General features: G+C 32.1%; 1 protein-coding gene across 2 annotated transcripts in view; it reads right to left on the bottom strand.

The window, feature by feature from the left end:
- Window positions 1–19,437, bottom strand: part of LOC142220038 (fatty-acid amide hydrolase 2-A) — a 67,669-nt gene that overhangs the window by 31,158 nt on the left and 17,074 nt on the right. The window contains exons 1-2 of one of the 2 annotated variants that reach the window (XM_075288905.1): window positions 9,399–9,710; window positions 7,243–7,423 (exon numbers count right to left, since the gene is read on the bottom strand). In XM_075288905.1, the coding sequence (XP_075145020.1) occupies window positions 7,243–7,419 (177 nt within the window). In that variant the 5' untranslated portion in view covers window positions 7,420–7,423; window positions 9,399–9,710. Of the gene's footprint in view, window positions 1–7,242; window positions 7,424–9,398; window positions 9,711–19,437 lie in introns of those variants that run through there. The other variant, XM_075288895.1, reaches the window with a different exon arrangement.

The following is a 19,437-nucleotide window of genomic DNA, read 5'->3' as shown; positions in this document are numbered from 1 at the left end:
AAACCTATCGAATCGTCCATTAAATATGTGACGTCAATGTTTCAGAATTTAATATCATATTTATATTCCACTTGCTAGAGCGCTGACCATGTGTTTGCGTGATCCTTCTAGAGATATATCATCTATTAGAAAATCAAATGTTATCATCTTATTGGGATATGTTTTGACTAAAATTGCCTCGAAAATTTCATATGCATGTAAATATATGTAATTAACATATGAAATTTCAAATTTGAATTAATAATATTAAAATACTTCATATATGCGTATTTTAATATTATTAATTCAAATTTGAAAATATGAACGTGAAATCAAAACATCTATGCTACATGACATTGTATAAGTTCTTCACGGAATAGTTCAACTATATGTTTCTCGTCTGCTGAAAAGTGTTATTATTATTAAAAAAAGTAAACTGTTTTATAGGAAGAATAAACTACCTCGTGGGAAAATTGAACTAAATTGTGGAGTACAATTTCGTTCAATTTTGAAATTTCCTCAAAACGTTGTTAAAACTAGGAAAATCGAATGTTCCGGCATTCTTTTTAACTACAATTCACTAAATTACACCCTCTTATAGATGTTAAACTGAACTAAAATGCCAAATCATGACCATTTTAAGCACACAAAAAAAATTTCACGAAATTTTTTCCAACTAAAGTATTAATTGAATTTTTAAAAGTATTCAATTAAACATTGAATCGATTCAACAAATTTTTTAATTGAAACAAAAATCAATCACAAAAAAATAATTGGATCAATTAATTTTTTAATTGACTATCAATTAATTTTTTAATTGATGCTGTCATTTCTGTTATTGAAGACATTTCAATTAAATATTAATTGGATCAATTAATTTCGTGATCGAAGATAAAAAATAAAAGTGTGCGCACACAGTACTTTTTCCTACTATTTTTAGGAATCGTACGAAAATTTTCTTCTGCTTTAGATTATATTGAACTTATGCGTAAGGTCATTGAATTTTATACCCACGCTTAGTTCATAAAATGTTTGCAATTAAAATAAGTTAAATTCGGGGTTAGTTTAACTACGGACTCTTTTTCAGCGTAACATTCGTACGGGCCAAATAAAATATTACAGTTGATAACGGATATAAGAAAGTCAAAAAAAAAAAAAAATGACAGATATTCTCCCTAGCAGAGCAGTTAAACCAGTACACTTCCCGAATATAAATTTAAAGATTTTACGTATGATCAGTGCGCCTTCTATACCCTTAAGAAGTGAAATCGGTCTATATAGAGGCAACTGGAGCGATAAAAACTAAATATTTACAATTTCAAGCAAATCGAATAAAAACTACGGTTTCTAGAAACCCAAGGAGTTAAATCGGGAGATCGGGCTTATGGGTTATATTTGACGAGAAAATAACATTTTAGTGACAAACATGTTACATGGTCACCATACAAAAATAACATTTTGCTCTTGAAACATGTTTGTGGTGATTATCCAAATTGGATAAAAACTACGGTTTCTAGAAGCCCAAAAAAATAAAATCGGGAGATCGGTCTATATGGGGGCTATACCAAAACATGGACCGATACTCACCATTTTTGACACACCTCTATATGGTTCTAAAATACCTCAAGATTTCAAATCTCAGGTTAATTGGATAAATACTACGGTTTCTAGAAGCCCAAAAAAATAAAATCGGGAGATCGGTATATATGGGGGCTATACCAAAACATGGACCGATACTCACCATTTTTGACACACCTCTATATGGTTCTAAAATACTTCTAGATTTTTAATTTCAGACAAATTGGATAAAAAACTACGGTTTCTAGAAGCCCAAAAAATAAAATCAGGAGATCGGTCTATATGGAGGCTATACCAAAACATGGAGCGATACTCATCATTTTTGACACACCTCTATATGGTTCTAAAATACCTCTAGATTTCAAATCTCAGGCAAATCGGATAGAAAATACAATTTCTAGACGCCCAAGAAGCAAAATCGGGAGATCGTTCTAAAGGGTGATTTGTTAAGAGCTTGATAACTTTTTTTTTTAAAAAAACGCATAAAATTTGCAAAATCTCATCGGTTCTTTATTTGAAACGTTAGATTGGTCCATGACATTTACTTTTTGAAGATAATTTCATTTAAATGTTGACCGCGGCTGCGTCTTAGGTGGTCCATTCGGAAAGTCCAATTTTGGGCAACTTTTTCGAGCATTTTGGCCGGAATAGCCCGAATTTCTTCGGAAATGTTGTCTTCCAAAGCTGGAATAGTTGCTGGCTTATTTCTGTAGACTTTAGACTTGACGTAGCCCCACAAAAAATAGTCTAAAGGCGTCAAATCGCATGATCTTGGTGGCCAACTTACCGGTCCATTTCTTGAGATGAATTGTTCTCCGAAGTTTTCCCTCAAAATGGCCATAGAATCGCGAGCTGTGTGGCATGTAGCGCCATCTTGTTGAAACCACATGTCAACCAAGTTCAGTTCTTCCATTTTTGGCAACAAAAAGTTTGTTAGCATCGAACGATAGCGATCGCCATTCACCGTAACGTTGCGTCCAACAGCATCTTTGAAAAAATACGGTCCAATGATTCCACCAGCGTACAAACCACACCAAACAGTGCATTTTTCGGGATGCATGGGCAGTTCTTGAACGGCTTCTGGTTGCTCTTCACTCCAAATGCGGCAATTTTGCTTATTTACGTAGCCATTCAACCAGAAATGAGCCTCATCGCTGAACAAAATTTGTCGATAAAAAAGCGGATTTTCTGCCAACTTTTCTAGGGCCCATTCACTGAAAATTCGACGTTGTGGCAGATCGTAAGTCTATTCATGATGAAATGTCAAAGCATACTGAGCATCTTTCTCTTTGACACCATGTCTGAAATCCCACGTGATCTGTCAAATACTAATGCATGAAAATCCTAACCTCAAAAGAATCACCCTTTATATGGGGGCTATACCAAAACATGAACCGATACTCACCATTTTTGGCACATCTCTTTATGGTCCTAAAATACTTCCAGATTTTTAATTTCAGGCAAATTGGGTAAAAACTACGGTTTCTAAAAGCCCAAGCGGAGCTCTGGCGTGTTGGGAGGGTTCTTGTCCTTGGGAACCACCTGCACGTTGTTGGCGGCGTACCACTCCATGGCCTTTTTACCGTAATGGCAAGATGCCAAATCCGACCAAAACAGTACGGAACAACCGTGTTTCTTCAGGAAAGGCAGCAGACGTTTATTCAAACACTTTTTCACGTAAATTTCTCGGTTGACAGTCCCGGAAGCTATGAAAATGCTGCTATTTCTTTGCGAACTTTGACAGTTTTATGTGCTTGAAAATATCTGCTACCTTTCCCCTTCCTTTTGCCGTATAAAACTCCTGTCCCGGAAGCTGCTTGTAGTCGGCTTTGACGTAGGTTTCGTCGTCCATTACCACGCAGTCAAACTTCATCAGCATCGTCGTGTACAGCCTCCGGGATCGCGCTTTGGCCGTCGATTTTGCCAGCTTTGCGTGCGAGTGCTGCTCTTTTTGCTTGGACGGCATTTTGACAACTGAAGAGTGAATTCCAAAATCAAAATAGGAGCAACATTCTACACACACACACCTTCAAAATGAGGGGTGTTCAGGTTTTTTAAATGCAAAATTGAAAGAAATACGTCAAGTTTATATTGACCAAATTTTGACCGTATCACCCTTTAAAGGCACAACTTTAAAATCACTTCCAAAGATGTTCTTTATAAAGGGTGATTCTTTTGAGGTTAGGATTTTCATGCATTAGTATTTGACAGATCACGTGGGATTTCAGACATGGTGTCAAAGAGAAAGATGCTCAGTATGCTTTGACATTTCATCATGAATAGACTTACGATCTGCCACAACGTCGAATTTTCAGTGAATGGGCCCTAGAAAAGTTGGCAGAAAATCCGCTTTTTTATCGACAAATTTTGTTCAGCGATGAGGCTCATTTCTGGTTGAATGGCTACGTAAATAAGCAAAATTGCCGCATTTGGAGTGAAGAGCAACCAGAAGCCGTTCAAGAACTGCCCATGCATCCCGAAAAATGCACTGTTTGGTGTGGTTTGTACGCTGGTGGAATCATTGGACCGTATTTTTTCAAAGATGCTGTTGGACGCAACGTTACGGTGAATGGCGATCGCTATCGTTCGATGCTAACAAACTTTTTGTTGCCAAAAATGGAAGAACTGAACTTGGTTGACATGTGGTTTCAACAAGATGGCGCTACATGCCACACAGCTCGCGATTCTATGGCCATTTTGAGGGAAAACTTCGGAGAACAATTCATCTCAAGAAATGGACCGGTAAGTTGGCCACCAAGATCATGCGATTTGACGCCTTTAGACTATTTTTTGTGGGGCTACGTCAAGTCTAAAGTCTACAGAAATAAGCCAGCAACTATTCCAGCTTTGGAAGACAACATTTCCGAAGAAATTCGGGCTATTCCGGCCGAAATGCTCGAAAAAGTTGCCCAAAATTGGACTTTCCGAATGGACCACCTAAGACGCAGCCGCGGTCAACATTTAAATGAAATTATCTTTAAAAAGTAAATGTCATGGACCAATCTAACGTTTCAAATAAAGAACCGATGAGATTTAGCAAATTTTATGCGTTTTTTTTTTAAAAAAAAGTTATCAAGCTCTTAACAAATCACCCTTTATTAACTACTCAGGAAGCTCTCTTAATTCAATTTTTTTGTAACTCGCTTTTATCATATTTTTGAAATGAAATTTTAACTTTTTCTGTTTCAAATAGGTTACAAACAGAATAAGGATTAATAAAATGGTATAAATTATTAAATTTTTTTCGAAAAAAGTGCAAAATCCATTTCTAAAAAATTGCCAATTTTTGAAAATATTTGATGTCAAATGTTTCAGAAAAGAGATACAATGCTTTAAAAATCATAAAAGTTTATAAAAATTATTTATTTGGCAAATTATTGCGAAATTTTTTAATTTACATCCAAAACACTGAATTCGGATCACACCTTAAGAAGTGCTGCAAATTCAGTGCATCGACATTTGAAATGGTGGACATTCGTCCTATGACAAGCCCTGCGCCGATTTTGTACCACTTCCGGATCCAAAAAGAACATTTTCACTACTTTTTTGGCGACACTTATTTTTGCTGGGTGACTGTGATATCACGCCAATTTCATAAAAATAAGCAAATATTTTTCGACAAATTGAAGAAAATTTATTACACATAATTATTTTTTTTTTTTTTAATTTGTAAAAGAAAATTTCGTAGGGTGAAGTAAAAACTTGGAGTTCAAAATTGCAAGTGTCTTTAGTACCATACGAAGTTCAAGATGACCGCGTTATTGGTAAAATTTATAAATTTTAAGTAATTCTGAAAGATTCCGAATATTTTTTTTGTGTTTCTTTGAACGAATGATTTAAGCTTCTAATTGTATAAAACGGTTTAAATAATGCAGATCTTATAGTCATTCTGCCATACACTGAACAAAATATTTACGTGATATTAAAGATTACGCAACATAAATTTTAGAATGCGCATTTTAAGGAAAAATTTCTTTAAAATAACGAAATTTTAATTAAAATAAAGTTTATAATCTTTGCTTAAAAATTCTTTTATTAAATTTAGGACACCAATTCTGGAAATTTGCGTCCCTCTGTTAAAGTCGTATGTCTGTGAACTAAGTCTTAAAGTAACATAAAGAAACAATTTTTTGATTTAAAGGAAATCGTCGTTATATTAACAGAAATATTGAATCTTTAGATTTAAGATAAAAACGGTTCAAATATAGGCTAAGACTTATTTTGACGATTTAGCAACTTTCGTTTAAAGTTTTTTTTTGTTTTTTTAATTAAGAAAGCATTTTTTATTTTGAAGTATCCATTATTATTTAGATTTTTAAACTGGCATTTGTTTGTACGTACTAGCTTTAAAAGAGAATGAATATTTGATAAATGAAATCTCTATTCTAATTTTGATTTTATTGATCCTAGATTTAAAATCACATAGAAAGTCAAAATCATTGGATGCAAGTAAAATTTTATTTGAGTATACAAAAAACAAAAGGTCTAGTGGTTTGAAAAACGTTTTTCTATGCCTGTTTTTTCTTATACGAGATGTCTTTATACTTTCCTAATATGAATGAAATATAGGTTTATCACAATGGACTGAATACTAAAAAAAAAATTCACGAACATTTTTCCAATTAAAATCTTAATTGAGTTTTAAAAAATATTCAATTAAAAATTTAATTTATACAACAAATTTTTTAATTGAAACAAAAATAGTATCAATTAATTTTTTAATTGGATTAATTAATTTTTTAATTGACTGTTAATTAATTTTTTAATTAATACTACCATTTCTGTGATTGAAAACATTTCAATTAACAAATTAATTGGATCAATTAATTTCGTGATTGAATCAGATTTTTTTTGTGTGTAATTTAAGTGAGCCTGAAAATTGGGCTGCCACTTTAACCTTGGTTGCGTAAGTATCTACTTCTAAGAGTATTCACTATAACCTCAATAAAGATCTATCGTGATTCAGGAAAGCATCACTTTACCAAAATCCAATATAGCATTTGGGATGTAATTTGCACTCATACAAATTTTATTCCCATTATCGTTGTTTTTTTATTATTATTTTAATAATTTCCAATATTGTACGAAAAATAAAGAATAATTTTATTATTCCTAATTTTTGAGTACATGCTAATGTATTTGAAAACATCATCGCCAAATTGTCCTTAATAAAGCTGGCATCTAATATTAATTGTGACAATTAATTAAATCGAAAGACACGAGACTGTGAAACGACAAAAAAAATAAATGGCGAAAGTGAATGTCACATATACATATGTTTTGACAATTCCATTAAAACTAATAAATTCTAATAAACAAAGACAATACGCTCATATGCCAAGTTAGATGTAAATAAAAATGATTGTTCAGTTCAGTTCGAAAATGTATTTCATTTGGTTCTAAATAATACCTCATTCACATTATACTTCAAAAATCCACTTTACTCAGATTTCAAACGTCATTTGCCTTATAAAAAGAGATTTCAAATCTACTTTTAATAGATTTTGAGCCTAATGTGGACGGGCTATAACAATCTAAACGTAGCTTGAAAGAGCTGTAATAGATTTGGAGCCTAATGTGGACGGGCTATGACAATATAAATGTAGCTTGAAAGAGCTGACTCCGAAAATTAAAAACCGGAAGGTTATGCACCTTTTTTACCTTTAAAATATCTTGTAAACTTACCTTTTTTGTCCTGATCATTTTGGCGAGATCGACGGCAGGAATTTCCAATAGATGCGATTTAATGGGCGGCAGCTTTTTCCGATTCACCTTGATGTTGGTGAAACGGCTATAGGGTACAACGAACCAACTGAACACGATCATAGCCGTACGCAGAAAGCGCCGCATTATGTACCCCATAATTCTGGAACACAGTAGGACAGCAATTTTGGCGGTTTTTTTGAATAACGGGGGGTAGACAGGAAATAAAAAATGTTTATTTTATATTAGAAAAATTGCAGTTTTCTAAATCCTCTTGGAAGACAGAGAAAGAGAGAGTACTTAGATATAGAGAGAAACTGGGTCAAATTACAAATTCTCTCTGTTGATTTTTGTTGTGTTTTTTTTTTTCAAATCATTTACAATTTGAGTTTATTTTTGTTCTTTTTTAGTTTGGCTTTATTATCGCCAATACACCACACTTTTAATGTTTATTAGTTTCGCCTCGATTATCTTAGACATGCAACATAATAAGGCTTTGTTTTTGTTTTTTTTTTATAATTTTTTTCAAATGACGATGCTATTATTTCTTTTGTTTGTTTAACCATTGGCCAATTTGGCTTAGCTGATGCCACTCTCATTTGTTATGTTTGCTTTATGTTTGTGAGAGCTAGTGAGAGAGCTAATACTAATATCAAAGGCATAGTTAGTATCAGCTGCGTCTAATTGTAAATACGGATTACAACGGCGGCACTTTATAATACACCATCGACACCATTCGAGGCGGCAACGACAACAATACAAACGGCCTTACTACTACCGCCTATGGGGGCATTTAACGTTGTTGCATCGATTGATTGCCGTAGTCGAATGCTTAAAACATATATATATATATATATATTTGCCAAAAAGCCACAAGGATTGTGCAATGTAATCGGCCAGATCTACAAATACTAGCGTACTATGTTTTTGTATTTTAGCTACAGCTGGTTGTAAAACCACTTAAGATGCTGCTAACTGACAGGAGTTAGTTGTTGACTGACTCTGATCGATTTGATAGTTTAGTTTGTTTTACAGCAGCCCAAATACTTCTGTGTTTTGTGTACTCATATATATGTTATTGTAACTTTGAGCGGAGAGAGTGATGGTGCTAATGTATTGATCGAGAGGAGGTTGCACAATATCCACCATATACATATGTAGCTATTATGAGTGTTACTACTTGCTATTTATGGTTGAAGTGGCCCCTAAGCTTCGTCTGATGATTACAGCCAATTACACGATGACCACTGGACATGAACGAACGCGTAATAATCACAAACAATGTATGTATATACAATCGCTGTTATTACAATCACACAACATTTAATGACACCGACGCATGTAAGATGGTGATGGTTTGATTGTTTGTTGTTGGTTGATGGAATATCAATCACAATAGTGTTTGAATTATTGGTTGTAGTTTAGTGTTGAGGCTTTTAATAACATTTAAAAATTGTTAGCAATCCCAGATAGCTAAATTAATTACTCATGCCTCCTCTTTTTTATTTAACAAAGAAAAACAACACAATTATATTTATTGGTAATATTTTTCTTCACCTCTCACACTTTGCTCTTTTCGTTTACAGAGCTGTGGTATGTGTTTTTGATTTTTGCAAAAAGCAAACAAATAAAAATTCTTTTAGCAACACCCAAATTGTGATTTTTTACAAAAACTTATGTAATTTTTGCAACACACACACACGCACATAAACATTTGAAATCTGCAAGATTTGAAAGATTTCCAAATCTTAATGGCATTGGTTCACTAAAATATAACGTATTTTAGAGGTTTTCGAAAAAGGTATTTTTTCATTGATACAATATTTTTTAATTCTCTGTGTTCTAGATTTGTTTTAGAAAAACATCATTATTTTCGAATGTGTTTTCATTAATATTTCGTGTGGAAAATAGTATCCATTATTTGGATTTTTATACAATTTAATTTCATATATATATTTTTTTCTATTTTTTTCGTTTTGGTTATTTTGCAAAAATAAATCAAAATTTAATTGCAGTATAGACGAGCCACAAATTTGTATTGATCTATCTTTTTTCGTTTGACTAAAATAATTAATTTTTGTTTTGTACAAAACAACAACAAAATTGCATTCCATAAGCACACATGCGCGCACACACACCTACACGCATACACTATACAGGCCTAATGGCTACTGGCAGTTGTTGCATTCATATTATTCACTTTTCGTAAAGCGCCCGCGCCCGTCTGGTCAATCACGGCTGCGAATGGTACATATATAGACACACGGACACCCAGTGGACAGACAATTATGACGTAGCCTACTAAAACCCCACAACAGTGAGTTACTATGACGACCAACAAATGTTTGGGTTTTCGATATTTGATTTAAAATCAATTTCGTTTATAGTTATTTCTATTTTCCCACAGAGCGTACACACAGCAAAAAAACGACGAGTTTAACGCACGACGACCTCTGCTGAGCAAATAGTTTCTTAAGCCATAGTTACATAGTTATTTAAACAAATTGTATGTGTTGTATTATTGTTGAATTGAAAAAAATACAAACCACAAACTTAAAATTGTTTTTGTTGTCCAAACAAATCTGTTTGAAGCCGCTCTTGATTAGAGCTCCCTGTATGGCTTGAGAAAAGTTCTCTCTTTAGTACGATGGTATGATCGAACCATGCAACCACATCATATACAAAACCATTACACCATTTCCCATCAAATACACATTAAGGTGAAATGACAACAGTATTAAAATCTACAACGGAACAAAACTTTTGTTGTATTAAAATATTGTTAAAATTTTATTTCTATAGAAAATTTTGTCAAAATTTTATTTATATAGAAAATTTTGTCAAAATTTCATTTCTATAGAAAATTTTGTCAACATTTTATTTATATAGAAAATTTTGTCAAAATTTTATTAATATAGAAAATTTTGTCAAAATTTTATTTCTATAGAAAATTTTGTCAAAATTTTATTTCTATAGAAAATTTTGTCAAAATTTTATTTCTATAGAAAATTTTATCAAAATTTTATTTATATAGAAAACTTTGTCAAAATTTTATTTCTATAGAAAATTTTGTCAAAATTTTATTTCTATAGAAAATTTTGTCAACATTATATTCCTAAATAAACTTTTGCCAAAACATTTTTTCTATACAAATCAAAATTTTATTTCTATAGAAAATTTTGTCAAGATTTTATTTCTATAGAAAATTATGTCAAAATTTTATTTCTATAGAAAATTATGTCAAAATTTTATTTCTATAGAAAGTTTTGTCAACGTTTTATTTTTATAGAAAAGTTTGTTAAAATTATAATCCTATATAAACGTTTGTCAAAATTTTATTTCTATGCAAAATTTTTTAAAGTTTATTTCTGTACAAAATTTTGGTAAAATTTTATTTCTAAAGAAAATTTTGTTAAAATTTTATTTCTAAAGAAAATTTTGTTAAAATTTTATTTCTATAAACAATTTTTAAAAAATTACCGATTTGATCATCGGACCAATTTTAAAAATTAATAATTTTTGGGACCAATTTTGGTCCGATCGGATCAAAATGGCAACCCTGCTCCCTACCTTAGGTAGTCGTACAATTCAATTTTATATTGCAGTGTTGCCAGTTGATTTTTGATTACGATTTGGGGGGAATCTTAAGGGAAATACCTCTAAATTGATCTAGACTATTTTCAAAAACCCCCAAAAAATTTGAGTATGTATATAGTATAAAACGGGGTCCAAAATTTCGTGAAAAAATTCTGTAGTGATACACTTTAAAAATTAAATTTAACACAAATATATATACTGAAAGAAGAGGTTTCTTTTCCGAGGAACGAAATTTTTGACAAACTAAATTTTCTTTTGATGCTAAACAATTTTCTTTCAAAGTAAACAAAAATCATTAGACGAAATCATTACAACACTTGTCACAAATTCGGGTTTATTTACTCTTTAAGAAAATACTTTATAACAAGTAGAAATTTGTTTTTCTCTAAAATTTCGTCCCTAAGGAAAGCAGGCAAAACAAAATAATTCAATGCATAAATCTTTTAAATCAAATTAATTATAACAAGTTGATATAGTAGGAAGTTCGGCCGGGCCGAATCTTAAATACCCACCACCATGAATCAAATATAATAGTTTACTTTGAAAACTCTTCGCCGTAGCGGGTTACTTGATAATATATATAGAATTTCATGGGATTTGATGACAGATATTCTCCCAAGCAGATGAGCTCAACCAGTAGCTTCCCGAAGATAAATTTTAAGATTCTACCTATGAAGACTAGATCAGATTCTGAATTTATAAGAAACAATTTTGTTTGAGTTTTAGAGAAATCATAACATAAACATATCGTGTAAATGTATTTCATCATCAAGCCTTGATTTGAAATATTAAATCTGCAAATTTGTACCGCCATTATTAAATGATTACGAGGAGTAAAATCTGGAAATTTTACTTTCAAGCAATTTTTATGATCAGTACGCCTGCTATACCCTCAAGAAGTGAAATCGATCTATATCGATGCCTTACATAATGGACTGGTAAAAATAAATGCAATACCGATTTTTGAGGGTCTAAAATACCAGTATATTTACATTTTCGGGCAAATCGGATAAAAACTACGGTTTCTAGAAGCCCAAGGAGTTAAATCGGGAGATCGGTCCATATGGGGCTATACCAAAACATGGACCGATTCTGACCATTTTCGACACATCTCTTTATGGTCTTAAAATACCTCTAGATTTCAGGTAAACCGGATAGAAAATAACAGGTTGGCTGATAAGTCCCCGGTCTAACAAAGAAAAACACATTTTTTTGGTCAAAATTCGTTTTTATTATTCAACATAGTTCCCTTCAAGAGCGATACAGCGATTATAACGACCTTCCAATTTTTTGATACCATTTTGGTAGTACTCCTTCGGTTTTCCCTTAAAATAAGCCTCAGTTTCGGCGATCACCTCTTCATTGCAGCCAATTTTTTCCATGCGAGCATCCTTTTGAGGTCTGAGAACAAGAAAAAGTCGCTGGGGGCCAGATCTGGAGAATACGGTGGGTGGGGAAGCAATTCGAAGCCCAATTCATGAATTTTTGCCATCGTTCGCAATGACTTGTGGCACGGTGTGTTGTCTTGGTGGAACAACACTTTTTTCTTCTTCATATGGGACCGTTTTGCCGCGATTTCGACCTTCAAACGCTCCAATAACGTCATATAATAGTCACTGTTGATGGTTTTTTCCCTTCTCAAGATAATCGATAAAAATTATTCCATGCGCATCCCAAAAAACAGAGGCCATTACTTTGCCAGCGGACTTTTGGGTCTTTCCACGATTCGGAGACGGTTCACCGGTCGCTTTCCACTCAGTCGACTGTCGATTGGACTCAGGAGTGTAGTGATGGAGCCATGTTTCATCCATTGTCACATATCGACGGAAAAACTCGGTTGTATTACGAGTTAACAGCTGCAAACACCGCTCAGAATCACCAACACGTTGTTGTTTTTGGTCAAATGTGAGTCGCGCGGCACCCATTTTGCACAGAGCTTCTGCATATCCAAATATTGATGAATGATATGACCAACACGTTCCTTTGATATCTTTAAGGCCTCTGCTATCTCGATCAACTTCATATTACGGTCATTTTGTGATTTTTTGATGTTTTCGTCGGTAATCACCTCTTTCGGGCGTCCACTGCGTTCACCGTCCTCCATGTTCATTTCACCACGCTTGAATTTTGCATACCAATCAATTATTGTTGATTTCCCTGGGACAGAGTCCGGAAACTCATAATCAAGCCAATTTTTTTCTTCCACCGTATTTTTTCCCTTCAGAAAACAGTATTTTATCAAAACACGAAATTCCTTTATTTCCATTTTTTTCACAATAACAAAAGTTGCTTCACAAAAGACGCTCTATCTCACAAACTAATTGACTTACAGACGTCAAATTTTGACACGAATCATCTGCAGGTTGGTACTATATAAAAAATGCATTTAATACTAGCGACGCCATCTATGTGTCAGACCGGGGACTTATCAGCCAACCTGTTACACTTTCTGGATGCCCAAGAAGCAAAATCGGGGCTATACCAAAATATTGACCGATGGGCACCATTTTCGGTACACGTTTTGGTGGTCCTAAAATACATCTATATTTCCAATTTCAGGCAAATTGGATAAATACTATGGTTTTTATAAGCCCAAGACCCCAAATCGGGAGGTCGGTTTATATGGGGACTATATCAAAACTTGGACCGATATAGTCCATCTTCGAACTTGACCTGCCTGCAAATCAAAAACAAATCTGTGAAAATTTTCTGGACGATATCGCTTATACGGACATGCGTCTTAGAATTTCTCCCTGATTAAGATTTATAAGAATAATTTGTTTTTAATTATGTTAAATATTAAAAATGCCCCTTCAACAGAATCGTTTGAAAAATATAACGAAAATAATACTATTGCATACTTGCTTATATTTAGGAACATGGGTTGACTTTCCTCATTTGTTTTTCTCATAATTCATGCCAGAATTATTCCAAATTTGGTTGAGAATTGCTCCACTATATAAGATTTAAGATATTTTTTTACCCCCAGAAATCCCCTCAAAATAAATGTTTCCCCTTAAAGTGAAAAAACCCTAAATTTGGAGGGGGGAAACCCCCAACCTGGCAACACTGCTGTATTGAAGCATCTACGACACAAGTTCGATGTTGCATTGAACACAATACAGAACTATCTTTAAGATGCGCGTGGAATAAATTTTATAACCACAACTTATCACAAAAGCTGAGATAAGTTTTTTTTAATGAAATAGGTAAAATGTGGGGAAAACACAGTCTGAATACAAATTTATGTGTGCAGTTAAGAATGCATAATGCGTCATTGGTGTGGAAAAGTTTTTTACAGGAATACAAAAAAAATATTCAAAATTCCCAATGTTGTCTTACAGTTGTAGAATATTTTGATATGTCGAGCCTACGTATTGTTTTCGAAGGATTTTAATTGAAAACAAGTTTCGAATTTCTCAAAGCGAAACTTTGAAGCCTCTCTCAATTTTTATTATACATGATTTTTTCACAAGATCTTCTGTTTATAAGCATATATTTATATTAAGATGTATTATTTGAATGAAATATTATGGTATTATGACTCGAGAAAAATTAAAATATTAATTTTTGACTATGCAAAATTCTATAGAAATGTTATAAGTTAAACTCTTCTATGGAAATGTTATGAGTTAAAAGTATTTTTGGATACTATATCTACTAACATGAATTTTCTGGTCGATATGCGAAATCTATCACATATGTGTGAGATATTTCATATCTTTTTAAAATTGGGGTTTTACCATATAAAAATGTCCAAATACAATGTAAAGCCATTGCATTCAAACGCAATAATAGTCTTGTAAACATTTCAATTATCTTGGAAGTTTCTCAGAACTTGCCGTTATGTCGGAATACATAAATGAGTGAATTTCAACTGATAAAGTTCTATATAATGACAGGCATATATCATTACATACAATATTATTACAATATACGAATGGATATTGCCGGATGAAAGGAAGATATCAATGGTTAATACAAACTTTGCATATACACTTAAAGAAAATTATATTATGATTCAACGACATTGACAAGAATTGTATACATTGTGATTGTAGTCATTTTTGCTAGGGTGGCTATAGCCACCCCCTAGTAGTACTCCTTCGGTTTTGCCTCAAAATAGGCCTCAGTTTCGGCGATCACCTCTTCATTGCAGCCAAATTTTTTCCCTGCGAGCATCCTTTTGAGGTCTGAGAACAAGAAAAAGTCGCTGGGGGCCAGATGTGGAGAATACGGTGGGTGGGGAAGCAATTCGAAGCCCAATTCATGAATTTTTGCCATCGTTCTCAATGACTTGTGGCACGGTGCGTTGTCTTGGTGGAACAACACTTTTTTCTCCTTCATATGGGGCCGTATTGCCGCGATTTCGACCTTCAAACGCTCCAATAACGCCATATAATAGTCACTGTTGATGGTTTTTCCCTTCTCAAGATAATCGATAAAAATTATTCCATGCGCATCCCAGAAAACAGAGGCCATTCTTTGCCAGCGGACTTTTGAGTCTTTCCACGCTTCGGAGACGGTTCACCGGTCGCTGTCCACTCAGCCGACTGTCGCTTGAACTCAGGAGTGTAATGATGGAGCCATGTTGTCACATCCATTGTCACATATCGACGGAAAAGCTCGGGTGTATTACGAGTTAACAGCTGCAAACACCGCTCAGAATCATCAACACGTTGTTGTTTTTGGTCAAATGTGAGCTCGCGCGGCACCCATTTTGCACAGAGCTTCCGCATATCCAAATATTGACAAATGATATGACCAACACGTTCTTTTGATATCTTTAAAGCCTCTGCTATCTCGATCAACTTAATTTTACGGCCATTCAAAATCATTTTGTGGATTTTTTTGATGTTTTCATCGGTAACCACCTCTTTCGGGCGTCCACTGCGTTCACTGTCCTCCGTGCTCATTTCACCACGCTTGAATTTTGCATACCAATCAATTATTATTGATTTCCCTGGGGCAGAGTCCGGAAACTCATTATCAAGCCAAGTTTTTGCTTCCACCGTATTTTTCCCCTTAAGAAAACAGTATTTTATCAAAACACGAAATTCCTTTTTTTTCATTTTTTTCACAATAACAAAAGTTGCTTCACAAAAGACGCTCTATCTCACAAACTAATTGACTTACAGACGTCACATTTTGACACGAATCATTTGAAGATTGGTACTATATAAAAATAATATGCATTTAATACTAGCGACGCCATCTAGGTTAGGTTAGGTTAGGTGGCAGCCCGATGTATCAGGCTTCAGTCCATTGTGATACCACATTGGTGAACTTCTCTCTTATCACTGAGTGCTGCCCGATTCCATGTTAGGCTCAATGACAAGGGACCTCCTTTTTATAGCCGAGTCCGAACGGCGTTCCACATTGCAGGTGTCAGACCGGAGACTTATCAGCCAACCTGTTAGAATAAAAATTGTAATTCTGAGGACCTACCTCAATTACTCCAAGAGCTATATGAGTTTGTTCTGAAAAATTGATTCTTGAATTGTGACCAAATAGCTCTATTTGACCTATTATATCTATAGAAGTGTGAGAAAAAATACCAAAAAGAACCCGAAAAATATCAAGTATAGTTTTTGTACGAATGTCCATTTACTAGAGACATACAGTAGAAAAATGGACTCAAAATTTCGTATTTTTCGCTTACACAGAAAAAAATATCACCAAAATATTTCCAATTAAAAAGTTAATTGAAGTTGAAAATTTTTTCAATTAATAAATTAATTGATACAATTAACTTTTTATATGATGATAGATAGATATGATAGAAACCTTAAGTTAATTAAGTCAATGATTGAAATTTTTAAAATGTTTAATTAAAAAATTAATTGATACAATTAACTTTTTAATCAAATTCGGAAGACTAATTCAGTTAAAAAAAGTGCTGATTTTTTTTTACTTTTTTAATTAAAAATGTATTTCAAAAAATCATTTGTTAATCCAAATAAAAACTCTAAGCCAATCTAACTAAGTAATTAAAAATAGTTACCTTTTTAAATTAATAAATTAATTGCGTTTTGCAATCAACATCAATTAAATTTTTAATTGAATCAATTAAAAAATTAATTGAATTTTGCTGAAAAAATCAATTAATTTTTTAATCAAGAATTTTTTCTATGCCCAATTAAAACTGTGATTGATACTATCATTTTCGTGATTGAAGACATTTCAATTAAAAAATTAATTGGATCAATTAATTTGGTGATTGAAACAGAGAAAAAATTTTTTGTGTGTATTGTTAAAGAAGTTTATAAAAATGCATTTTAGTGCTCACCAATATGGAAAATATTTACAGTTTATTTAGATTAAAGCCTCTACTTTAAAATAACATCGAGAAATAAATCGAAGCTAAGTGGGGAAATAGAGTTTGGTGTCGTTTTCGAATGTCCTCCTTGGAGGACATCGGTAGTGAAAGGGTTAATAGACTGAAGATATAGGTTCAATTTATGTTTTATTTTATAACAAGTATATACAATAGTAAGTTCGGCCGAGCCGAATCTTAAATGCCCACCACCATGAATCACATATAAAAGTTTCCATTGAAGATGTCAGGGGGGGGGGGGGGGGTTTGATGACAGATATTTTCCCAAGCAGATCTGTTCAACCAGTTCGCTTCCCGAAGATAAATATAAAGATTTTACCTATGAAGACTAGATTAGATTCTGCATTTATAAGAACCATTTTTTTGTTTGAGTTTTAGATATAACTGTGTACACCGAAAAAAAAAAATCCGTAAAAATGTCTTTAGTGCCATACGAAGTTCAAGATGGTCGTATTATTGGTAAAATTTCCAAATTTTAAAAAATTCGGAACTAGTTTGTGGGAGACACGAACCTTTGTGTTTCATTTGTGTATAATTTTTTCCTCCTTTTTAGTTCATTTAACTAACGTACACAAAGAATTATTAAAGTCAAGAAAACTTTGTCAAAACATAATGCCATAGAATTAAATTGGTTTTAGTGCCATATAGGGTTCAGTTTTTTATTTGTTCAAAAATGTTAATATTTCTTAAATTAAAGCATAATAGAAAACGACTTCAGCTTTTAGTCGATTTTTTTTATGATTTTAACTATCAGAATTTATATATCCCTCTCATACTTAATTACCAAGAAAATTTTAAAAATTTCAATGATTTTTTCCCTCCATTAAGCTTAATGAGGTCCACGTGTATATTTGTTTTTTTTTTTATATTTATAAAATAACCCCATTTTGCTGGATTTCATTGCTCTCATCTGTAGGAATAGCAACATGCACTTAAGCAGAACAGAAAAACACAAATACATATTTTTAATTTTAATTGTGGCCATTAAGTCAATATTAAATTAATTTCATAATCTATAATAATAATACCTTAAAAGTACACTTAAAACTCAACCTCCTTACATTTGTTGTAGAAAATGCGTTTCACGTTTCTTGTATCGAAATAATTCCATAAAATAATAGGTTCACTAACTGGTAATTAAATTATCTAAATTGGATGGGGATAGTATGATACTTATTAAGAATATGCAGACGACTGATGTCATACAAACAAATTTTTAGTATTTTAAAAAAAAAATTTATAGAGCTGATACAGGAACATTTAGGAGTCAGATTTACAAGCCAAGCTAACTAACACATTATTTAAGAAAATTATTTAATTTTTGTTTTAAACTTTTTTTATTAATTCTTATAACTTATTTATATGATGACATCATATACATAATAATGAGAGGGATTTTAAGCAAGAATTCTATCTAAAAATGGTAGATTTCTTACTGTTTGATAGATTGGTAGAATTCTTGTTGTTTTTGAAGATTTTTCAAAATTGATCGAAACTTCCAATAGAATTAACAATTTGACCAACATTTTCTACAGAAATAAAATATTGACAAACTTTTCTGTAGAAATAAAATTTTGAGAAAATTTTCTACAGATATAAAATGTTGACAACAATTTATGTAGAATTAAAATTTTGAAAAAAAAAATTTACATATAACATTTTGACAACATTATCTGTAGAATTAAAATTTTGACAAAAAAAATTTATAGATAACAAATATTGTCAATATTTTCCATGGAAATAAAATGTTGATCAAATATTTCTATAGAAATAAAATTTGGACTAAAATTTTCTATAAAAATGCATTTTGACAAAATTTTCAACAAAAATAAAATTTTGACAAAATTAAAATTATGAAAAAAAAAAAATTATATATAACATTTTAAAATGTTGACAAACAAATTGTATAGATAAAAAATTTGTCACAATTTTCTATACAAATAAAATGTTGACCAAATTTTTCTATCGAAATAAAATTTTAACCAAATTTTTATAAGAAATAAAATTTTGATAAATTTTTTCTACAGATATAAAATTTTGACAAAATTTTCTGTAGAACTAAAATTTTGACAAATGTATAGATAAAAAATATGACAAATTTTTCTATAGAAATACAATTTTGACAAAAAATTTTTATAGATATAAAATTTTTGCATAATTTTCTATAAAAATACAATTTTAACCAAACTTTTCTATAGAAATAAAATTTTGACTATTTTTTCAAAATTTCTATAGAAATTTGT

Source organism: Haematobia irritans, chromosome 1, assembly GCF_050003625.1.
Source record: "Haematobia irritans isolate KBUSLIRL chromosome 1, ASM5000362v1, whole genome shotgun sequence".
In the NCBI taxonomy this organism is placed as follows: domain Eukaryota; kingdom Metazoa; phylum Arthropoda; class Insecta; order Diptera; family Muscidae; genus Haematobia; species Haematobia irritans.
Note: the sequence above shows the minus strand (reverse complement) of the source record. Positions and strands in the feature narration are given on the sequence as shown.